The sequence below is a fragment of the Salvelinus fontinalis genome, chromosome 3 (assembly GCF_029448725.1).
Source record: "Salvelinus fontinalis isolate EN_2023a chromosome 3, ASM2944872v1, whole genome shotgun sequence".
Classification (NCBI taxonomy): Eukaryota; Metazoa; Chordata; class Actinopteri; order Salmoniformes; family Salmonidae; genus Salvelinus; species Salvelinus fontinalis.
Window position 1 is genome coordinate 15014548 of NC_074667.1, and position 18235 is coordinate 15032782.

The 18235-nt window shown below is 41.9% G+C and overlaps 1 protein-coding gene across 1 annotated transcript in view; it reads right to left on the reverse strand.

The window, feature by feature from the left end:
- Window positions 1-13430: 13430 nt before the first annotated feature.
- Window positions 13431-18235, reverse strand: part of slc29a1b (solute carrier family 29 member 1b) — a 55257-nt gene continuing 50452 nt past the window's right edge. Inside the window, exons 12-14 of the mRNA XM_055907487.1 lie at window positions 17931-18016; window positions 15290-15489; window positions 13431-13612 (exon numbers count right to left, since the gene is read on the reverse strand). Coding sequence (XP_055763462.1) covers window positions 13501-13612; window positions 15290-15489; window positions 17931-18016 — 398 coding nt within the window. The 3' untranslated portion in view covers window positions 13431-13500. The remainder of the gene's footprint in view (window positions 13613-15289; window positions 15490-17930; window positions 18017-18235) is intronic.

Consider the following 18235-nt stretch of genomic DNA (forward strand, 5'->3'; position numbering starts at 1 on the left):
TGTTGGTTTATAAGAACATGATTGAGGAGCGATCCCTGTGGTAGCAGAGACTCCATCTCTTTTGACATAATGCTATTCCACTTAGACAGTGGTTTTGTAGGAGATTGGATTCCCAATCCCTTTCATGTGTTATTGTTTTTGTGATAGAACAGTAGGGGTGATAGGGAGAGAGATGGAAGGGCAACTATGGTAAAGTGGCCGAGACGTTTGTTTGGTCAGGAGTGGTACCGCTACACCAGACTCCGGCACTAATTTACAATCCGATCACACTTTGTAGACCATTTTAAAGGTAATTTACAATTGAGTGGAATTAACCGTAAATGCAGTCTCAGCTCTCACGCAATTACACCTCTGACACACCTAAAGAAAAGCAATGAAAATCGATACGCTTTCCTGCTAACGCAGGTTACCGCTGATCTCATTGGGTCCATACTTGTGAACATTAGAAAAAGTTTAAGGGCTCTAAATTACAATCACGTAGCGCTGAACTTCAGCGATACCGATTGAATAAAGGAAATGTTCCAACGTTAGCGAAGATGCCTTCACAGCGCTGCATATGTCGGCTCAAGCGGAATTAGCTTTACATTTATATTGCGCAATCTGTAACGCTTCAGTGATCGATTGAATAGAGCCCCCAGTTGAATATTTTTCTCTGTCTCAAAATCCACATCAGACATTTTAAAATCAGACGTAGTGGCACCTGGTATAACGCTACATGTATAGTTGTTCCTATAAGATAACCTGGCACATTTAGTCCTAAACTAACCTGACGAGTTGGCCAGTGACTATTTCCTGTAACAAATTCCTATCAAGATCTTAGACTTTATCCGCCAACCAATGCCATTTCTTAAAATAGGTCAACTTGGCCACCAGTGGGATATTTTTATCCTCCAAATTCAAGGTTTACTTTTGTTCCACTTTGTAACTAAATGTAGTGTGCCAATATTGCATGAAGCATCCTTTACTTGGTTACTAGCTACTAGTACAAAATTCAAAAAGGCATATTTTCATATACAGTGGGGAGAACAAGTATTTGATACATGGCTGATTTTGCAGGTTTTCCTACTTACAAAGCATGTAGAGGTCTGTAATTTTTTATCATAGGTACACTTCAACTGTGAGATGGAATCTAAAACAAAAATCCAGAAAATCACATTATGATTTTTAAGTAATTAATTAGCATTTTATTGCATGACATAAGTATTTGAACACCTACCAACCAGTAAGAATTCCGTCTCTCACAGACCTGTTAGTTTTTCTTTAAGAAGCCCTCCTGTTCTGGGTGAAAAGGAAGGGACGCATTGGGCTCTGTCAATTGGGTAAAAGTATCCAGAAGTGGACTTGCTGCTTTTTGTTGTTGTTGTGTCAGCTGCCCAAAGGGAGAAGGGGCTACGTGTTTTACAAGTCGGGATAAGATCTGTGTCCTGCTTTGCTCTCCGGAGCACAGCACCTCTGAAAGGAGCGATAACTGGGGTGGCGTGTTGAGGTGGATCGACTGAAGTTGAGGATTATCAGCAGCAGAGAGGTATCAGAGATTTTAGTGCAGAAGAACTACAGTGGGTTTGAGAGAAGGGATTCTAGCCTCCAAGTCCGACGGGCTGGAGTAGAATCTGTTAAGGCCAAAGTAGTGGGAAGGGGTGGTGGGATGTGTTGGGGATGGTGGTGTGTATACCAATGACGGACTGGCCATCTGGACCCCTGGGAGTTTTCCCAGTGGGCCGCTTGACAATTGGGACCGATGCAACGCAAAATATAAATAACCCCAACCCCCGCTTAAATAAAAATTACCAAGTGCTGTGTGTATGACTGGTCCAGGCGAGTGGGCTGCCGGCCCACTGCAACTGCGGTTGGTATTACATCTGTCAGCTTCTCTCTCCCAGCCAGTTACTTTTGGTCCAGTCCATTCAAACTTTACCTGGGCCCGCCCCTTTCCCATCTCTGTTAAGTGGTGACATTTGGATAAATAGTGGAGTGGAGCAAGATGGCCAAACAAAAAGAGAAAAAAATGTAAAGGTGGTGCTGAAAAGCAGAGAGAGAAGAGAAAGTCCCTTGAGTATGATGCAGCCAAATATTTTAAAGTAACAAATTATTAATTTGGCGCCGTTAGCAGTCAATCATCTCAGCCTAATGGTACTGGCAGCAGAGAGGAGCGAGAGCTGAGAGAGCAGCCCATTGAGCCCAGTGATACCAATTCAACTGTTAGTCAAGGTTTTGCAGCTGAAGCGGTAAGACAGAAGACAATAGGGATAAGATAAGCAATGTTTGGGTTTGGCTAGCTGGCTATTTAGCCTTTTGTTGAAACAAGTGCTCGTCAATATCACTTTTCGTGAACCGACCATTCACAGCCTGAATGGGGCGGGACATAAAAAAAGGTTGACGCACTACAGCAAACTTTTGAAATGTTGAACTCATTGTTATGCATTAATTATTATTGACAAGTCAGTACTTAGCATTAACAAATTAGAGACTAACCACCAATGTAGACAATTTTTCTTGTCTACAATGACAGACTTAATAACGAAACAAAACCTACAAAAATGATAAATGTTTGTTGTGTATTTCTTAAACTGCTGTATTGTCCAATTGGAATTAATATTATACTAGTGATATATAGTATACTATTATATGAAATTATGAATATACTAACATTGTATCATTATTATATTAACATTCTACTTTTTTTATGTTATATTGTACTAATATACTAACTACTCATCCAGGTTGAGGATAGTGCAACTGCAATGGACATATGTAGATTGAGCCAGACCCAGGATGCCACTGCCACCCCAATTTTTATTATTTTAAGAGGCCCGAAGTCAGGGGAGCTAGGTATGTTATTTAGTTTTCACCCCCATCAAAAGTGTGAAAAGTCTGTGGTGCAGGTTTTCTTTTGTAAAGATGGGACCAACAGGAAGTGGCTGTCACACAGTGAGGAGAACCATGCTTTATTCTGCTTCATTTGTATGGCATTTGCAAAGTCCACAGAGAAAAGCCCTTTCATGAATGGAATGGCAAACTGGAAGCATATACATCAGAGAGCGGAAGAGCATGAGAAGAGCATTATGCATAGAGGTTATGCTGAGGCCTACTTTCTAAGGTCCTCCAAAAGGTAACATTGAGTGCCTGTTCATCAGCAGTCAGATGTCTGCTAATAGAGAGCAAGTGCGCAGAAGAAGGCAAGTGCTAGAGAGCATTATAGATGTTGTTAAAGTCATAGGGAAGAGGGGTCTGAGCTACAGAGGTATGCAGTCGGAAGCAGTTTATACGCTAGTTGACAACAGCATTGACCATGGCAACTTTTTAGAGATGATCATTCTGCTGGGAAAGTATGACCTGTGTATGAGAGAGCATCTCACTGCCTGCAAAGAAAAAAAAGAAAAAAACTGCATGAGTCTGGGTCAAGAGGGGGCAGACGCTCTCTAATCACTCTATTATCAAAGACTAACCATCGATAACGTCATTACCACCATCCAACACACAATGCATGCCACCATAGCAAGTGAAATCCAGGAAGCTGGTATGTTTTCAGTCCAGATTAACACTACACAGGACATTACAACACAAGATCAAAGCTCTGTCATAGTCAGATATGTGACGAACGTCATCCATGAGAGGCTTGTGGCTGTGGTGAAATGTGAGGCATCCACTGGACAAAACTGGAAAACATGAAGCTTGACATCAGCAAGTGCATTGGCAACTCTACTGGTGGAGCCTCTAGTATGCAAGGCCAGTATGAAGGCTTCTCTCCCCTGCTCTCTGCAAAGTCCACCAATCAAGTGCATGTGTGGTGCTATGCATACATTTTGAACCTTGTTTTGGCAGACACAACAGAGTGTCTTGGCAAGTGGGTCACTTTTTTCTCTCATTACCAACATAGCTGTGTTCTTCCGTGAATCCTACCAGAGGATGAACATTTGGGAGAAGGAGAGCAAGTACCCAAGACATAGAAGTCCTGCTCCAATTGGAGGGACACGCTGGTGGGCTAAATACAGTGCCTTAAATAAGGTCTTTGGAGCTTTTGGAAATCCAGATGAGGGTCTGTATGTTGATGTCCTTCTCACTCTTTCAACTATACAAGATCAAAAAAACATAAACACTACTGCACGGGTCAAGGCACAAGGATACATTGAGGGGTTGCTGAATTATGAAACAATACCTACAGCTCAGATATTCCTCAGAATATTTCAGGTCACCTCAACAGTCTCAAAATATCTTCAAACATATGGAATGGACATTCTGACTGAGCATCGTAAGGTTGTACTACAGAGGAGCAGGTGAAAGGAATGGCAAGAGGTTTTGAAAAAGTCAAGGCAGCTGCAGACACATTTGTTCAGTTGGCCAACAGGAAGTTGCAGGAACGGGATGAGGAAACAGAGCTAAAGTTAGAGACCACTCTGCTAACGAAAAGGGCTCAAAAGAAGAAAGCCATGCCTGGAGAGATGGCACAATATGATATTTTTACTGGGGCAGAGCGTGCATACAGGATTGGTGTCCATAATCAAATTCTGGATACAGTTATAGATAGCATCCATCAGCGATTTCTGAGTAATGGCACTTTTGTTATATCTGGAGTACTTCTTCTGTCTTATCCGGTGTCCTGTGTGAATTTAAGTATGCTCTCTCTAATTCTCTCTTTCTTTCTCTCTCTCGGAGGACCTGAGCACTAGGACCATGCCTCAGGACTACCTGGCATGATGACTCCTTGCTGTCCCCAGTCCACCTGGCCGTACTGCTGCTCCAGTTTCAACTGTTCTGCCTGCGGCTATGGAACCCTGACCTGTTCACCGGACGTGCTACCTGTCCCAGACCTGCTGTTTTCAACTCTCTAGAGACAGCAGGAGCGGTAGAGATACTCTTAATGATTGGCTATGAAAAGCCAACTGACATTTACTCCTGAGGTGCTGACTTGCTGCACCCTCGACAACTACTGTGATTATTATTATTTGACCATGCTGGTCATTTATGAACATTTGAACATCTTGGCCATGTTCTGTTATAATCTCCACCCGGCACACACCAGAAGAGGACTGGCCACCCCTCATAGCCTGGTTCCTCTCTAGGTTTCTTCCTAGGTTTTGGCCTTTCTAGGGAGTTTTTCCTGGCCACCGTGCTTCTACACCTGCATTGCTTGCTGTTTGGGGTTTTAGGCTGGGTTTCTGTACAGCACTTTGAGATATCAGCTGATGTAAGAAGGGCTATATAAATAAATTTTATTTGATTTGTATGCCGACCTGGCTCTTCTGGACCCTAAAAACTTCCACAGACAGCCCTTCAAGAACTAAGCAAATGTTTGATCAGATTTGACAGCAGAGCAACGGTGGCCAATTTACAGAGTGAGCTCATGAGTCTGGCAGAACATCGGATTAGGTAAAAGAATACACAACCAGGACTATGGAGGATCATGGACCTGAAGGAAATGAAGATGAGGTGGAGATGGTGAACAAGAGTTCATCTTGCAAGGACTGTCAAGTGTGTTGCTACCGTATTCTTAGTCAGTACAACCTATTGACTGATGCATACCACATCCTGGGCCTTGCTTACAAGTTTCTACTTACCCTGTCAGTAACCCAGGTAGCTTGCGAGCGGAGATTCTCTACTCTGAAATTCATCAAGAGTAGGCTCAGGAGCACTCTACTTCAACAGCACCTGGAGGCTTTTATGCTCATGACTACTGAGCGAGATGTTTTAATGGCCCTGGACAGTGACCTGATTATATATAGCATTGCTGACAGAAGTGAGCTGCTGCAGAAATTGCTAATTTAAGGAGGTAGGAAATATGTTTATTTAAATTTGATTCTATGACTTGCCTACTCACCACTTTTCACCAACAAATGTACTCCTATATTATTTATTTTACTGGTCAGATGGTTCCAGAGATTCTTGCCACATTGCTGCCAGTGCCATTGTGCCAATATGTGCTCCTTCTAGCCAGCCTCCTCCTAAGAGCAACACTTTCCCCTTGTTCTATTTTACATCTATTTTACTAAAGTTATTGTTATAAATATTGTTCAGTAATCTTGTTTATATAAAGTGTGCTGTGGGTTGTGTGGGTGGTGGTGTATTACTGGGGGGGGGGGGGGGGGGGGGTTTGGTGGGCCGGTCTGAGTCAAAAAGTCCAGGGCCATTTTTCATTCCCAGTCTGTCCCTGGTATATACTGTATAGGGTTACATGGTGGTGCAATTTCGTTTTTCCCCATTTCCCTTTTTTTTGTGAACAAATGTGCAATACATGAACTGTGGATTGCAGCAATACGCAACAAAGCGTCTAGTCTGCCGGAAAACCACACAAAGAAGAAGTTAGCATAGGGCTAGTAGAGGTTAGCATAGGGCTAATGATGGGACCAGCTACAATGTAATGTTCTTATCACGTGCAACTATGATAAACCACCGAGCAACCAATATAGATCCTCCATTCATAGTCTTGAAATCATTCTGAATCATATATATTTTTTACAACCGATATGCTGAAAATCGAAATAATTTGAATCATTTCAACTTTGCAACAGATATGATGCAGATCTAATGATGCCAGATCTTAATTTGATCACTATGTTGTCATATTTTTTCCCCCCTAGGCACCAGGAAATTCAAATCAGCCTTGTTATTTAGATAAGTACGGGTTTTCATGGAACGTCTCTTTCTCCCCAATTTTGGGGCAGTCGAGTTATTCCGGAACAGTGCCAGTTATCAATATCATCCTCGCTCAAACGCTGATGCACCAGACAGAATATGAATAAATGTCCTACTGCTACTGCAGGCCTATAGATCATATTACTACAACGTTCAAATGTACAAAATTGTATCTGAAATGCATCCATACACATCAACAAGCGTCGTTTTATATAGCTTAATAACACATAGATATTGGTCTCCACTACTTGTATGTTGATACAAGTGTCAAGTGTATCTGAAATGCAGCCGCACAGTAGGCTAGACCTAAAATATAGCCTACTGTGGCCTATCAAAACTAATTGCACACATTGGCCTATCATATCAGATGTAAAGACGAGATGAAATTGAGAATAGTGAGGTAGCCTACGTAATGGAGTGCAATGCGCATGAAAGAGAGCGACTGATAAAAAACGCAGCCCATGATTTTTTGGATCTATAGATTATTATCGAAAAAGAGGTCATCTTAAGGTTTCCTAGCGAACCTAAGGTTACGATCTACTGTCAAAATTGAGTTAAATTGTGGCCTGGGGTGGTCCAGCAGTTAGGGCCGCTGCCATCAGATTGGCCACTATGTTTGTGTGCGTTCGATTCCAGCCCATTCATACAAAGTGTCGGGTAAATTGCCACAGTAGATTTGCCATGGTAAACGAGGATCATTACACAGGTGCACATTGTGCTGGGGACAATAAAAGGTCATTCTACAATCCAATGCCAGATGTTTTGAAAGAGCAGGCAATTGGCATACTGACTGCAGGAATGTCCAAAGTTGTTGCCAGATAATTTAATGTTAATTTCGCTACCATAAGCCACCTCCAACGTCTTTTAAAAGAATTTGGCACTACGTCCAATCGGCCTCACAACCGCTGACCACGTATAACCACGCCAGCCCAGGACCACATCCAGCTTCTTCACCTGCGGGATTGTCTGAGGACAGGGTGCTACTGAGGAGGATTTCTGTCTGTAATAAAGCCCTTTTGTGGGGAAAAACTAATCCCAATTGGCTGGGCCTGGCTCTCAAGTGGGTGGGCCTATGCCCGCACAGGACCACCCATGTCTGCGCCCCTGCCCAGTCATGTGAAAGCCATAGATTAGGGGCTGATGAATTTATTTCCAGTGACGGATTTCCTTCTATGAACTGTAACTCTTAATAGTTTTGTTCAATATAGTTATGGTCTGCTAAGCTGTTATGCATAGGCCTACTGTAAATTCAGTTTGATGCCGGCATTTGAAGTCATTTTTTACTTCTTGAAATAAATGCAATTAACTTGTGGGCCTAATATAGGTTATCTACATTTTTTGGAACAAACACACCCATCCCAAACATACCCCTGGTGGCCCCACCCTACTATCCCCAACCACAGACAACCCATAATATAAAAACAAAAGATTTAGAAAAAAATTGTTTCATTAAAATTAACACTACACTAGAATACAAATGATACACAGAAAAATAATTTGCCAATACAACACCATCAAGAAAACATTTATCACACACCTACATAAATCTCCAGAAATTCAGAGATTTCTGAGGCAGCTTCTTTCCACGTTTCCAAAGTGCTAAGTTTGGCTTTATTCATACGGGCAGTGGATAACTCCTGCATAACTATTCCCTGAAAGTATGCCAGCCATTTCCTTATATGAAGGTCATGTGGTGGCAACCAGCGAGGAACAACACGTTTTTGGGCGGCAGTCAACCCAACCAGCCAAACATTTTGCTGTTTCTCATTCCGCTGCATATTAATCATCGTTAAGCAACAGCAGAATTGGTTGAAGGGGTACAGTTCTATCAATCATGTCAGAGAGAATTGACGACACTTTCCTCCAGAACTCATAAACCTCTGGACAATCCCATATCATATGTTTGTATGTGTCAAGTGTATTGAGGTTACATAGGTCACAGAATGGGCTTGGAGCCTGTTTTGCTTGAAAGTGATGTCCATGACAAAGTTTAAAATGAATTAACTGATGGTTTGGGTTATCTGATGAGTGAAATATAGTCTCCCGGACAATCTCCCAATCAATAGCCTCATCATTGACAGCCAGATCATTTACCCATGCTTTAAACATTAAAAGCTTTAACACTTGAAGATGAGAGTAAATAGACATAAAACCTCTGGAGGGGAATGTAAAATCAACTATCATTGGGTGCCTTCCCAGACTTGTCCCCAATGTGCACGAAGCCCTGACTGCTGTCTAAGCTATAGAAAGGACGACGACCCTGGCAAACAAAACAAAGACTGAGTTCCTGAAAACTAAGGAAACATTTATTGAAGGGATAGAACAGTGTTGGGAGGATGGGGGAGAGTGAGTCAAAGGGCAGTAGGCAGTAGGCATATGAACCCATGCCAACTCTGGCATGTGTTCCTGGTTCAGCAGCTGTAACTGCTTGACCACACAGCCACTGAGGCCACCAATGCATTCTGCTTATTGCTTGACTTGAACATGTAATAAAACAATTGCTTTTAAAAACACATAACCCCTACAAATATGTCAATTTATTATAATCCACATAAGAATTCACACGAGACGCTCTGTAGGCTGCACGTAGCCTACATAGACTACTTGAACTGGCACCCAATGGACTTGCAGTCTAATGTACAGTGTAGGTATGGTACTGTATTGTATTGTATACAAACACTGCTTCCAGCTGCTCCATGGTGGCAATTCTAAATATTTCTTCAGTCATTCAAATCCTCCTGCTGCAGGATTATTTTCCTCCTATGACGAAACGGTTCGATTTAAGATCCAACATCTGTAAATTGCCAGAAATGCAAAGCCCAATTCTATATCAACTCGTAGGCAATGGTGCACTGTAAATCTGGTCATTAGAAGACGCGTGGAGCTTGCATTTTACATACACAAACAACTCTTACAGATCTTCAGAAGTGTCAGGTATAGGGAGGAGGGTTTGAGGTCTTGAGCAATGTTGCCAAGTGTTCAGCCTACAACTGAGCTTACAAAACTACGTAAGTAATGAAAAACACTGACCCTGACTGAACCCCTGAATGTCATCCTTATCGTGCATCTCCACATAAATACTGCTCATGAAATATGCGCTCAACAGTTGATTGGGAAATCCTGAGGTATCCTGAGGTATTTCTCTAGGTTAAGATGGCACGAGGATCATGACTGTGAGCAATAGCAGAAATTCATCATGTACTCTGAAGTTTGTAATCTGCATAGGGGAATATGGATGTTTCTATTTGCAGACAGAAAGAGTACAGTGAAAAAGTAGCAAAATATGTAGTAGGGAAATATGTTATGAATTAGAAATGTGCATCCAAGGCTTATCCCTCTGATGAACGCACCAATTCTATGCCTCTGAGACCACATCCCACATGAAGCCACTTAATATGTTGATGATTTAGCCAGTGGATCATATAATATTTTCTGATTCCATATTTATTAGTAAACACTTTCCTAGAGCATTCAATAATATTTATATTAATATTTCCGTGCCATCTGCATTAAAGTTTGATTAAATGACTCTTCACATATTAAAAACCTGGAAAAATACACATGGTTCCATTTTTATTTATAAAGTTCATAGTGATGTTTTGGTACATTGATTCTTACATGACATTGTCACCTACTCTATTCAAAGTGCAGTGAAGCATTAAAGTAATGCTGCATTACTTTCCCTTTCCTCCATATCTCATACTGGCAAAAAAAAACATGCTTAAATTGGTGGGAAGGTGAGGGCATGAGTTATCAAAGCTATACACAAATAGAAGAGGTAGTGTACTCTTATTTGCTGTACACAGTAACATACAGTCATGTGAGAAAGTACGTACACTCTTTGGAAAGTGGTTTTTATTTTACCCCCTTTTTTTCTCCCCAATTTCTTGGTATCCAATTGGTAATAGTTACAGTCTTGTCTCATCGCTGCAACTCCCGTACGGACTCGGGAGAGGCAAAGGTCGAGAGCCATGCGTCCTCCGAAACACAACCCAACCAAGCCGCACTGCTTCTTGACACAATGCCCATCCAACCCGGAAGCCAGCCGCACCAATGTGTTGGAGGAAACACCATATACCTGGCGACCTGGTCAGCATGCACTGCGCCCGGCCCGCCACAGGAGTCGCTAGTGCGCGATGGGACAAGGATATCCCTGCCGGCCAAACCCTCCCTAACCCGGACGACGCTGGGCCAATTGTGCGCCGCCCCATGGGCCTCCCGGTCGCAGCCTGCTGCGAAAGATTCGAAACTTGGTCTGGTTTGGTCTTAACCATATGTGTGTGTGGTAACATCATGCAAAGATCAAAATACCTATCCGAGGCCCTCAGAAGAAAGATTATTGATGCCCGTGATTCTGGGAGGCGTTTACAATCCATTTCCAAGCAATTCAAAGTGCATCGTTCCACTGTCCGATGGATCATGGAGAAAACAGACCACTGGCAATCTACCTAGGACAGGTCGTCCCACCAAATTCAGCTGACCGAAAGATGCTCATACAAGTCTCTTAGAAACCCAGGGTAACATCAAGGCATCGACAGGCCTCTCTTGCCACAATCAATATCAGAAAGAGACTGCACAAACTTTCTGTCAGAAAGAGACTGCACAAACTTGGCCAACATGGGAGGTCAGGAAGGAAGAAGCCTCTGCTCTCAAAAAAGAAAATCAAGACAAGACTGATGTTTGCCAAACAACACCTGGGTAAAGACCAAAACTACTGGAACAATGTGCTCTGGACAGATGAGTCAAAGGTGGAGTTTATTGGCCGCAATGCAAGACGCCATATTTGGTGAAAACAAAACACTGCCTTTGAACACAAGAACCTCATACCAACCGTAAAGCATGGAGATGGTGGCATAATGGTTTGGCGCTGCTTTGCTGCCTCAGGGCCTGGCCAACTTGCCATCATTTAGTCAACCATGAATCCCATATTATACCAGGCCGTGCATGCAAGAAATCCCTCGAACGCGACACAGTTGAAGCAGTACTGTAAAGAAGAGTGGGAAAAAATTCCTCCCAGTCGATATAAGAGACTGACAGACAGTTCAAAGAAATGGCTACAATAAGTTATTTCTGCCAAAGGAGGCAACACCAGCTTTGAAGCTAGGGGTGTACTTATTTTTTCCGCACTATGGAATTGTATTTCTGTCTATTTTTTTTATGAATAAATTATTGCAAAATGTACTCTTTCAGTTTCATTTCCCTTTCCTCCATATCTCATACTGGCAAAAGTATCTGCCAATAGTGTTGAAGTGAAGATTACATTCCATCTGTCCAAATATTTACAAAAACAATACTACTTTCCAGGGGATGTACTTACTTTTTCACATGACTGTATGTACATTAAGACATAACATTAAAGTGATACTCCGCTAGGTATAGATTCAAGATATTGTTCTCCTCATCTCCTGCTACTGTAAAGTAGGCTTTTTAAGGCTGCTAATCATGCTGTCATAATTTAAAGTGAAACTATACTGTTTTTGTAACACTCCATTAAGACATTAACAATACACTACCGTAAGCAACATTTTAAAAATGCATGGAGATATGGCAGTTTCCAACGACAGTCATTGTAACAAAGCTCTTTGTGTAATTTCTTAACAAAAAATGGAGGCTGTCAAAACGACCATGGCCTGGAGCTGATTTGGCTTTGTCCATGTTTGTCAGCTCGTTAGGGCACATGACTAAAGGTAGACTCAGTGAGATGACGTTGCATGCACAAAGTAAACACTATATCAGGTACATTTCCACAACAACTAAGAGTGTTGATCGACAAGGTTAAAATGATTTTGTTTTGACCCCGTAGCTGTTTTGGTCCCATTGTGGCAGCGTGATGTGCCCCCATGCACAAGCGCAGATACCAGAGAAGGCTGTGGGAGGAGCTATAGTAGGACACGATGAAACGGTATCCAACCACATGTTTGACTCCCATCTATTCCATTCCAGCCATTACAATGCCTCCTATAGGTCCTCCCACTGGCAGATTCGTGCTCATCTCAATATCTGCCGTGCTGCTTATTGCAATGTTATCTCGCTGAGTCGATCTCACTGCATATCACTTTATTGTAGGGATTGTGTTATTCATGATTACACTGTATATTGCACTCATGCTGATTAAATATATTTGCCAATAAATGGCAGTTGATATAGCCGTAAATTGTGTTTGCTTCGTATTGAGCATTTTTTTTCACCTTTATTTAACTAAGTCAGTTAAAGAACAAATTCTTATTTTCAATGACGGCCTAGGAACAGTTAACTGCCTTGTTCAGGGGCAGAACGACAGATTTTTACCTTGTCAGCTCAGGGATTCAATCTTGCAACCTTTCGGTTATTAGTCCAATGCGCTAACCACTAGGCTACCTGCTGCCCCATGGCTTCATAAGGATTCATGGCTTCATAAGGATTCATGGCTTCATAAGGATTCAAATTGGAATACTACAGAATCAAAAGGGAAGCACTGAATTGCATGTGATCTCCCATGGATAGTAGGAACCTGTAGATGCCTAATTTCACAAATGCTCTACTTAATTCAGTTTTGGTTAGTTTGGTAGCTTTCAAACAAAAGAATCCTCACACTACCGGCTGTTAAAGGTAATGTTCCTGCGTTCGAGGAGACCGCATTCACGGTAAACGCTGTATATGTCGGTACAATTGGAAAATTACCTTTAAATAGCGCATAGCCAACAAAGTGCTATCGGATTGAATCCTGACCTTAAGTTGCTTACCACCTTCTGTTCTTTGGAAGACCAGATTTAAGGTTAATCAGTATCGCTTGTTTAAAAAAGAAACAAATACATTTCAGACAATTTGTTACGATGCAAGTTTTATAGGTACATTTTAGGTTTTGGGTCATGTTCTCTACAGGGCGCCATTTTAGACCAGGCCTCTGAAGAGGAATGAGAGGGACGCTCCCAGAGCCAAACCCAGGGACAAGAAGAAGGCCATAATGGCTCCAGCTGTCTCCGCTTCATGAGCAGCAACTTTTCTGTGGAGAGAGAGAATGACAGCCGATAAGGTGTGGTAAGATTTTAGGTGCAATCTCATTTCTGTCAACCTGGGAGACATTTTTCTCTCGTAATGACCCTTGCAACGTGAGTAAACTAACCATAACATTTTAAATAGACAGGAGTTCCAAAAACTAAATAAAAGCAATTTTTCTCAGTTCCACGCTATGAGCAGTTAATGTCTTTTTGCTTGGTAGGACAGAATTGCTTTGCTTTTACCATGTGTGTCGTGCCTCGTCCTTCTAACAGACATTGTAACTTTAATAATTATCACCCTATTTCTAAACTTTATTTGCCTAGCAAAAATGTATGAATCCTTGATTAATGCTCAGCCAAGATCTTTCTTAACTTCAAAATCTATTCTAAATGTGCATCCGTCGGGCTTCAGACCAGGGCATAACACCTTCTCGGCAGCATCACTGGTTTTAAATTATATAGTAAATTGTTTGGATAGGAAGAAACAGTGTGCTGCTCTATTTATTGACTTGTCTAAAGCGTTCAACATTGTCGACCGATCTTTACACATTCAAAAAAGTTGTCTGAAATTGTCCTGGATCAGGTGACAGGTAATTGGTTTATTTGGTGCCCACATTGATCGTGTCCCTGCTTAATATCTGGGCATCTGGATTGACAAAAATGAATCTTTTCAAAAGCATATGGATGAGTTGAGAATAAAGTTGAGAATAAAAATGGGCTTCTTCTTTAGAAATAGATCATGCCTCTCCCTGAACAGCAGAAAGCAGATCATTCAGTCAACTTTCCTGCAATTGCTACACTACAGTGGCACCATTTATATGACTGCAGGTGCCACTACACTGAAACCATTAGATGCAGTTTACCACACCACACTTCACTTTATTACAGGCGACAGGTTCAGTACACATCACTGCATCCTATAGCAGAAAGTAAGCTGGCCGTCTCGTAGATCGATACCCTGCTCTCTTTTTGTTTATATAGCCTTCTTGCACAAATGTCCACCTGACCTTACTTCACTGTTAAATTATACGAGTCACCAGACCTGATCACAGGGATGGCTAACTCTAGAGGTCCCGTTGATCTCTACAGGATTAGGGAAATTCAGTTATTTTGCACCCTGTGTATGGAATGATCTGCAGACCACTGCACCTTGGTGCTCCGTTACCTCTAGGGCAGTTCAATTTAATAAGATGTTTTATTGTCACATACACCAGATAGGTGCAGTGAAATGTGTTGTTTTACAGGGTCAGCCATAGTAATATAGCACCCCTGGAGCAAATAAGGGTTGAGTACCTTGCCCAACGGAATATCAACATATTTTTGACCTTGTCGGCTCGGGTATTCAAACCAGCGACCTTTCGGTTACTGCTCTAACCGCTAGGCTACTTGCTCCTTGTTGAGGAATGTGATTGCTTTTTTAAAATTGATTGTAAATATTATCTGTTTTTATTACATTGTATTTGTATATTTTGTATAATTTGTGTACTTGCAAAAGAGGCATAGGTCTCAATGGGATTTCTCTGTTAAAGAAAAGTTGCATTTTTACTAATCCCGTCTATGTCAAATTTTTGTTAGCAAATGGTTAGTTTGCTCACAGAGTCATTGCGAGAGTAAAATGTTGCCCGGTACCTTGAACGTTGATCTATTTGGGTTTGTGCCCAGGCGAAGGCAAGAGGTCTTACTTGGGCCCAAAGCACATGCAAAGGCTTGCCAGGTATCCATTTGAAAAGGCAAAGACTATCATGAAGACGATGAACCAGGCGTCGTGTTCAAAGAAGATAGGCAGGTTGTAGCGGGGCTGAACATTGCACAGCATGAAGAGCGGCACGAAGATCACACGGGCCACCAGAAGAATGGGCACCAGTTTGCTGTCCTTCCCAGGCTGAAAGTAGATGGCAGAGGCATGTCAACACTACTGTACCTTAGCCAGACACACCACATTCACATTCAATGAAAAGCACTCAAGTGCATGTTTAATAAAACATTACTGCTGGAAGGCAGGAAGCAACTGATCAAGAGTACATTACTCTAGCCCCTTTTATACTAATGACCATGGGTCCTGTCACAATTATGATTGTCCTCACATTTTCAGAAATAGGTCTGCACCTGGTATTAAAATGTGTCTCTTATCCTCAGATCCTCAAAAAGTTCTACATCTGCAACCCTTGGTACGGCAACTGCAAGGCATTCAACTGCAAGGCGCTACAGAGAGTCGTGAGTACGGCCTAGTACATCTCTGGGGCCGAGCTCACTGCCAACCAGGACCTCTATACCAGGAGGTCTCAAAGGAAGGCCAAAGAAATTGTCAAAGACTCCAGCCACCCAAACAATAGATTGTTTTCTCCGCTACTGCAAGCGGCACCAGTGCACCAAGTCTGAAACCAACAAGACCTTGAACAGCTTCTACCCCAAAGCCATAAGACTGCTAAATAGCTAATCAAATGGCTACCCGGACTACCTGCATTGACCCTTTTTGCACCAACTGTCTTGCACTGACTCTATGCACAGACACTGGACTCTACCCACACATACTGACACCCCAACACACACATACACTACATATGCCCACGCACGCACGCACGCACGCACACACACATTTTTATCCATCCACTGTGACATTTGCAACATTCATTTGACATGCAATATCCACCGTCCCATAGAGAATGAATGTGTTGGGACGGGACACGCAGCTTTTCTCAGCCAGTCGAAATCATAAATCAGCATTATTTTTATGGATATATTAAAATAAATGTCAATAGAAAAACTGCTAGAATTTTTTTACGATCGCAACCCGACCGTTGCTGAAGTGCACGAGATGAAGAGTATAACTGAATTGAAAAGGACTCTCAGCACACTCAAGATCAATGCACAATTTTAAATGTATTTAGGCTGAGCTTTGGGTCGTCGGACTTTCATCGGAGCATACAAAAACACACAATGACTGGCCACATATAGGCAACGTGCGTAAATGCAATCAAATATGATGAGCAACACCTGTGTACAACACAAACGCCAGGATGCACATCAGTAATCAATTATTTCAGAAAAAGTGTGACTTAATCGAGAGTTTATGTTGTCTATGTGTGGCCTCTGTCAGTGTGTTTTTATATGCTCTGATGAAGGCTTGACGACTGAAAACGACTGAAAACGAAATGCAGCTAGTTTGCGGTCTTTCAGGCTTCAGTTTGAAGTGATTGTGTTAGCTGTGTAGTTTGCTAGCTAACAAAGGGGAAGAGCCTCCATAGAAAACATTTTTGTTTGGCGTAGCAACCTGCCAATCAAACTAACCACCAGTCGGATTGGCTGGCAACGATGTCATTCAAACGAATGACCAGTCGGCATAGCTGGCAACAATGCAAATCGAACAAACTACCAGTGGGCTTTTGGGTAGCAACCTCTGGAATATATCTTCGTGCAAGTAGTATTAATAAATAATTTTTTTAATGAAAATATTGTATGTTAATAATTAATATGTTGGTAACCATTGTATAAAAGTGATAATGCCTTTGAAAGCCATGGTTTGGAGGATTTATTGGCAAGGTTTGCTGCCCGAGATGAACACCCGTGTCTGGTTACAGGATCCAGGCGTTTGACGCTAGTTCCTACTACACTGTGGGACCGTTTGAAAAACATTTGAGGGGTTGGACATGTCGAGAGATGAGTCCTTATTGGTCCATTATGTCACACGCTTCTGTCTATAACAGAATGGGTGCTTCCCCATTATATCGATCATCTTTGCTACCACCGATTTTTGGAACGATATATCTATGGACAACTGCAAAAATGTTGCTACTGCTCTCAAAAACATTGCTGCCCTGAATTTATCTGGTGCTATCGACAAAGCTCAGTGGGCAAACGTTTAAGTAGAGAGACAACTTTCTGGAGGAAAATGCAATGCTGATATAAAGAGATCAGCAAAATCTTTCAAGGGCATTTTCTCCTATTTGTCTCTTGGTTTTACAGGTGTATCAACTTTCAAAGCAGCATAACTTTCCCTTGTTTCCTCCATCTATAGTGTATATGACATACCATTTTGAAGCTATGATTCTGTACAAAAAAAAAAAAAAAAGCTATATCGCAATATTTGACTTAATCTCATATAAAGTTGTTTGGTCACATATAAGCTACCCTCCAAACCAAGGCTTCTAGGACATTATCACATAATCGTGTGTGGAGAGCTAAATGTAATCCAGACCTGTAAACTGGAATCCTTAGTTCACAATATGAAAAACTTGAATACGAATCAGTTAGTTTCAGGCCTTTCCGTTAAAATCGACCAATTTCTTTCACTCTATTTACAAGTGTTTTGTTTTGGTGACTTACCCACATACACACAGCAGTAAGGCTTCTCCCAACCCAGTCGCTGAGGTTGAAGAGCAGGAAACAACACACCGGGATGAAGTACAGCTCTGAGAGGAGAGAGCAATGTACAATAAGACACCACATCTGTTCATTTGTGTTTCATTGGTTGTGAATGACTGAATATGATCATTTTGTAAATGCTTGCAAAATGACAAGTCATATACTCTAATATGGACTCATAAACCATGCTCTTATCATAGATATTTATACACGCATACATGTACACCACACCCACCCACCCACCCACCTACACCCACACACACACA